At 49.0% G+C, this 6,140-nt stretch overlaps 1 protein-coding gene across 3 annotated transcripts; it reads right to left on the minus strand.

Annotated features, from left to right (window-relative positions):
- Positions 1–252: 252 nt before the first annotated feature.
- Positions 253–4,127, minus strand: LOC136435484 (fez family zinc finger protein erm-like). Of its 3 annotated transcripts, none has more exons than XM_066429030.1 (2): positions 3,880–4,127; positions 253–3,223 (listed from the first exon to the last, which is right to left on the minus strand). In XM_066429030.1, the coding sequence occupies exon 2, from the start codon at positions 3,147–3,149 to the stop codon at positions 1,749–1,751; it is 1,401 nt and encodes a 466-aa protein (XP_066285127.1). In that variant the 5' UTR covers positions 3,150–3,223; positions 3,880–4,127; the 3' UTR covers positions 253–1,748. The 3 variants fall into 3 exon arrangements, with proteins under 3 accessions (XP_066285127.1, XP_066285126.1, XP_066285125.1); XM_066429029.1 differs by lacking the exon at positions 3,880–4,127 and adding an exon at positions 3,706–3,869; XM_066429028.1 differs by lacking the exon at positions 3,880–4,127 and adding an exon at positions 3,440–3,646.
- Between the last annotated feature and the right edge of the window lie 2,013 nt (positions 4,128–6,140).

A 6,140-nucleotide genomic window follows, 5' to 3' on the forward strand; every position in this document is an offset into this window, starting at 1 on the left:
ATTTTTGTGGCCTTTCGCACGTGTGTCGGCTGAAATTGGAGAAACGCCGTGCAAACAAAGTCCAGGACCTGCGGTTTTCACGACGGTTTGCATGCGAGGTCGGGAATGTTAGCCTCCAATGTGGCACTACTGTCAGACCTACCAACCAAGTCGTTAATATTAAAGTGTTCGTGGTTTCTGTCATTAGGCGGCCGCCATATTTAGAACTGATGAAAAGAGAGATACGGAAGTTTTTGATGATTATCCAATGTTAGCCTCCCATGTGGCACTACTGTCAGACCTACCAACCAAGTCGTTAATATTAAAGTGTTCGTGGTTTCTGTCATTAGCCAGCCGCCATATTTAGAACTGATGGAAAGAGAGATACGGAAGTTTTTGATGATTATCCAACTCCAGCGAGTTGTGATAACCTGTGGGCATGGCCTGTAGACATGGACGTCTCGTTTTGTGGACAATTTATATGTCGCAGAAGGTGCAACGACAGCTGATAGGATTGTGATTGAGCGAAGATTGCTATCTCTACACACCCTTTGTGTGATAGCAAAATTGGGAATGCTTTACACAAGTTTACACGATTTTGATCTACGCTAAAGATAGCCATACACGCAACCTTCCCCTTTCATTCCCACATAAAAGACTCGACGTTCTTTTTCTTTCTCGTCCTTTTAACTGTTCTGTGACAAAAGACCGTCTCGCCAAACGTAGGCTTGCAAAATCCGCCAATTTTCTGGACTACAAGTACGGGTTTAAGTCGTTTTCGCCAAGTGGTCTTTCTTCGGGCTGAGAAGTCAAGCCAAGAATTCACCTGACGGAAATTAAGATAATACCTGTTCATCCAGGTGCTTAAAGCTAACCGCTCGGTACTAAATGAAGCGGACTGGTAAATGTCGATCAACGGGGTCGTTAGGACAAGCCAAGAAATGTGTGGAGGGGGGGGGGGGGGGAGGAAAAGAACACACGTGTGATTGGCAGGCGTTTAGAGGCGCGTGGGTCGGGAGGCCACCTCCGCCGGATATGATACCGAGCGACGTGGCCCGGGGCGCTACGGAACCCCCCGAACCGGTGCCGAACAATGGCGACAGTCAGTCGGCGAGGCCGAACACATCGCACCGCGCCGCTGATCTATGAGAGAGCTGCCTTCATGTGGCATGCACACACACAAATAGCAACGTAAAGCAACGTGGCGTGAATGTAAAAATCGCCAACAATTGGAGCGTTGTAACATAAACAGTGGTGACAAGAAAAATGCAAACTTGCCGAACAATATTTTCAGGCGCCAAATGTTCATCGCAATCCGAAATTGGGTTAATTTTCGTTCACGAAACCATTCATAGCTAGTGTAAGGATGATTTGCCAGTGAGGTCTCATAACATACAGCTAACGATGATTATAAACGCTCTGATGCAGTGTTACAAGCGAGATCACCTGGCGAGCACGGGACGACCCAAGACAAGACCACACGAACGGACGACATGTCTGTATCTGTACGGCTACTGTTTCTCTCACTACAAAATTCACCAGGCACAAATACATTCAGGAGCCAGAAGTGCGGTACTTACGTTACAATGTCATTCCAAATTGATACTTGCACTTGCAGTGACAAGCAACTCTTAACAAGAAGGTCCTCAATCGATTGAGATCAGCGAAATCTTAAAGTCCTGAATTGAGAAGATATCCAGCTCGTTTGTACACAGTTCTTGGGGATAATTGGACACGATAAACAGTATTGTTCACAAACTGCCCGTGACTTACTCTGCTGCTGGAGGTGTTGTTTCTTGTTGTTGTTGTTGTGTGTCGGGTGCGGTAGGTGTAGGGCTAATGCTAGGGCTGGATGAAGACGTGCCCGCTGCGGGACCGGTGTTCCCGCCGTCGTGTAGCTTACGTATGTGCTTCTTGAGGTCGAAGTTTCTGCAGAATCCCTTGCCGCAGATGTCGCAAGTGAAGGGTTTCTTGTCGTTGTGCGTGTGCATGTGGAAAGTCAGGTTGTACACCTGGTGGAAGGCCTTGTTGCAGATGTGACACTTGTATGCCTTCTCGCCGGAGTGCGTCAGCCGGTGGTTTTTGTAGTTGCCCTTTTGGTGGAAGCCTTTCCCGCAGAACTCGCAGACGAAGGGTTTGTAGCCGGCGTGGATCCGCATGTGTGTGTTGAGTGTGGAGCTCCGGTTGAAGGCCTTGCCGCAAGTTTGGCACTTGTGTGGCTTCTCCTGTGTGTGGATGATCTTGTGCCGACACAGGGTGGAAGCCTGGCGGAAGCCTTTACCGCACACCTTGCAGATGAAGGGCCTGGCGCCTGTGTGCACGGGCATGTGGCGGGTGAGATTGTAGTGTGCGTTGAAGATCTTCCCGCAGACTTCGCACGGGAAAGTCTTCTGTTTGTTGGCGGCACGTTTCCCACGGCCGCCCCGAGCCTTTTCTGCTCCCGACCCGCCCTTCGCTAGCGGCAATCCTGCGGTGGGGCTGATCTGGACCCCGCCCGGGCTGGTCCCGTACTGAATGCCCTTATTGTCTGTCCCGCCGCCTCGGGCCGTCAGCACGGACTTACCGCTTAGTACCTTGCCTCCGTCCAGTGACAGAGGAAAGTTGGCGATAGTCTCTTTAGAATAAAAGTCTACAAACCTCACGGCGTTCATGTTCTCGTAGAAGGCGAAGGGGGCCGTCGGCGCGCGCAGGACCTGTTCTCTGCTGTAATAGATCGGGTAGGGTTTGATCAAGTCCGTTCGGAGAGTGGGGAGTCGAAAGTCCGTGTGGAAGAATTTCCGACGGCTCGCTTCTGACATTTCGGCGGTTAGCTGTGCCGGACGGAACGACTTGACGCCGTGTTCTGTCAGGAGTCCCTTCCGTAGGTCCGCGGCACCGCTCAGGTCCAGGACGGAGAGGGGGAAACACGGGTGGCCCAGGGAGGGGACGGCACGTCTGAAGTCAGCGGTGGAGTCCACGGCGGTGCCCGCGGAGTGCCTCGGGGTGGGTTTGCTCGGCGACGGCTCCATAATTCGTGCTATGGAGAAAGCCAGTTCTTTCTTGTCGGACGAGCGGGGCTCGACCCGGGCAGCGAGTGAGCAACCGCTGTCCCTGTCGTCTGGCGGCGGGCCCGGGGTCTTGGTGCTGCCGCCGAGCTCGGCGCGTGTGGACAGGGTCCCGAACGTTGCCATTTTCAGTCCGTAGTCGCTCTGGTCTTCTGGGGAAGCGTTATCGACGAGTGTTCTCTCAGTGTAGCTCCAGGGCTCTGTAGAGGCAAACAAGAGAAAAAAATGAACACACAAGTTTGGGATAAGTCGGGCTGACGGAGAAGTGGACACCTTAGCCAGATGTGGCCAATAGTCGATATGTAGGCAAAGTGCGCAGCCCTCCTAAAGTCATTGTGTCAACCTACCACCCAGTGCAGCCTAGTCTTTTACCAAGTGCTTCTGACTCAGCCGTGTCGTTAAGGGGGTCCCCAAACCTGAGTATGTCTGCGGGGTCTCGCTCACTCTATGCCGAGCGTCCGCAACGTCCTTTCCCTTCACCGTCTTCACCAGAAATGACTTTGGCATTGTGACCCCGTCGACTGAGCGGGACCGGTAGCAGACGGCAGCGACAACTCGTCCCAAGCAAATGTCAGTACAATAACTCCAAAATCTCACAAAATTATCAAAATGAACCCTAAAAAAACACAACTAGTCGTCCCAAAAAAGTTCTATATGATAGAAGGAAGAAATAAAGAATAACCTGGGCTCAGGTAGAGGGGAGAGAGTTGTGCAGGGGCGGGCGACTGGCACGTTCCTTCGCGCTCGGTTGCTGGCTGTGGTCTGTCGACTGTAACCTAACATTCAAAAGGCCAATGTGACCACGACAATACCAGAGATGTGCACGCCAAGAATTTGGCAGCGATTCCCGACTCACCCTTTCTATTAGGTGTGTACGTCACTCACAGCCCCCGATGTTAAAAAACAACTGTCCTGCAAACAAAGCCCGAATGAGCGCACTCTGCGCGAGCACGGGCGAATGGGAGGGCGGTATCCCCAAAAGACCAATCACTCCTCGTCGTGAAAAACAAATCGCAGAGACAAGTTTTGCTGCCGGCTTCTCGCTGCTGCCCATTGGTCAACAGCCCCAATACTATTAACCAAGGGGTAGAATATATTACGCAATTGTAATGGGCACTTCGGTAAATCGTGGCTTACCCGTGGCGTGAGTCAGACATATGATTAACAGGAAAATGAAGCAATCAGGTGGACAATATCTACATACATACTCCCAGACATGCCGGGTCATATGGATCAGGTATGACATTTCAAGTCATAAAAGAATATCACCTGTTTGGTCCACCGGAGTACAGCGACAGCGCTGCCTGTGGTGAAGATACTGAGGAGCGAACAGACAGAGACGTGGTTACTTGGTGCGATACAAATTACTTTCCCAATTGTAAAGTCCGTAGTCCCGCCCCCTGCCTCGCTCCGCGTTAAGCGCGCCGCTGACAAGCCGGAGGTAATCTCGCATGACCCCCCTGTTGACGGAAACCTCTCCGGTAGAAGAACCTTGGGCGCTTCTAGTAAAACTTCACATAGAAAGTTCATAATAGATTCAACCCACAACCAGAACAAATTGTAAAGATTAGTTTATCATGTTGGGGCGGGTTATGTTTATATAATGTCTATATCATATATGGTTGTATCTTATGTCCCGGGGCCGTTGTCAGTACAAATTACACGTAGGGAGAAGGAAACCTACTTGTGTATTGAAGCTGGGATTAGAAAACAACACAAAGTTACAATTTGCCCACCTTCCATTAGCACCTTGGATTATGTTGTTTTCTCATGCAATAAAGTAGGTGCATTCAGCGTCCCAGGTCGCGCCTTGTTCTACAGTTTAACGTCGCCATGGGTGGGACTGCCGACGTTTTGTTTCAACAACTAAGCTGCCAGAACTACAAATACGACGTGGATTAAGGAAACAAAAACAGGGAGGGCACATCACTAGAGGGAAGAAAGAAGAAATTGAGGTCAAAAAAGTGGCCCTCACACACACGTACGACAGAGCGGTGTGACCAGGGGATATGTAGTTAGTGGGTGGGCGGGGAACAGTGCCCAGTCGCCCGTACAAATCCAGCTAATCGCCCGGCGGGCAGCTTGGCCAGGGAGTTGTATTTAACGCAGCACCCTCTACTTTAGACCTTGGACAAATTCTGAGAAAAACCTCAGCCTAGAAAAGCAATCGTGGCATTTTCGTTGTGGATATTGGCATATTGTATCCTCTAAAGGGGCCCAGTTTTTGACAGGATGATTCGGTACAAATTTACTAAGTAGTGAAATCGTGTACATGAACAATTTTCTGTTTCTTAAAACATGTCCCAAATGAGAGAAAAAAAAGGTGTAAAAGAAAAGGAACCGTTCCGGAATTTTCTCTATTGAACAACGAAATAAAGGATTCATTAACGCATGCGCCATTAGCAATCTCAGGAACTTGAATAACGCAAAGAAACCGATAAACATCTTGTAGATAAACATCACCTGAAAAGTTTAGAATAATAGAGTTCCAGGAAAAGTGGTTGTGACGTCAAACGCGCCAAAATGGATGATCAACGTCGTTTGATCCACAATGTCCGACCATGGCTTACAAATAAACACCATTGAATCGTTAACAATGGAATTAAACAGGAATTTCGGCTGCGGTCACGTATAAGTTCAATTTGACTATTCCACAAGAATACTGACAAATTCCTAGCAAATGTTGAACGCGAGTTTCCAATAACACTTTGGCAATATCAACATTTTAGTACCACTCTATCACATTCCGGCGCCAAGGGATATGCTGTCGTCCAAGTTCCGAGAACGAATGAATAGGACTAGAATAGCACTGTGCGAATGAATGAAATGTTTAAATATAAAGCACTCAGGCAATGTCCAGAGACGCCAAATAACCAAACAGTAGTTGTACTTGAATAAAATACTCCGAGCTTTTGTTTGTTTTATAAATCAGCGTGTTACAAACAGCATTTTACATGATCACATGCAATGATGTGCAATACAGACAACACCGTAGGAGGGCGCTGTTTCGCACACCTGTAAGAATGGAAAATTGCCGTTGAATTGCTGTCACAAAAGGGTGAGGGGTATTGTGGATTACGCGTGTTGTACAAAGAAAATAAATCAGACTTTAATTCA

This window comes from Branchiostoma lanceolatum, chromosome 5, assembly GCF_035083965.1.
Source record: "Branchiostoma lanceolatum isolate klBraLanc5 chromosome 5, klBraLanc5.hap2, whole genome shotgun sequence".
Classification (NCBI taxonomy): Eukaryota; Metazoa; Chordata; class Leptocardii; order Amphioxiformes; family Branchiostomatidae; genus Branchiostoma; species Branchiostoma lanceolatum.

Coding starts and splice junctions, on each gene's coding strand:
- LOC136435484 (XM_066429028.1), bottom strand. CDS start 3,530: ATGCCAAAGTCATTTCTGGTGAAGACGGTGAAGGGAAAGGACGTTGCG. Junction 3,224..3,439: donor GACCCCGCAGACATACTCAG/GTTTGGGGACCC, acceptor TTGCCTCTACAG/AGCCCTGGAGCTACACTGAG.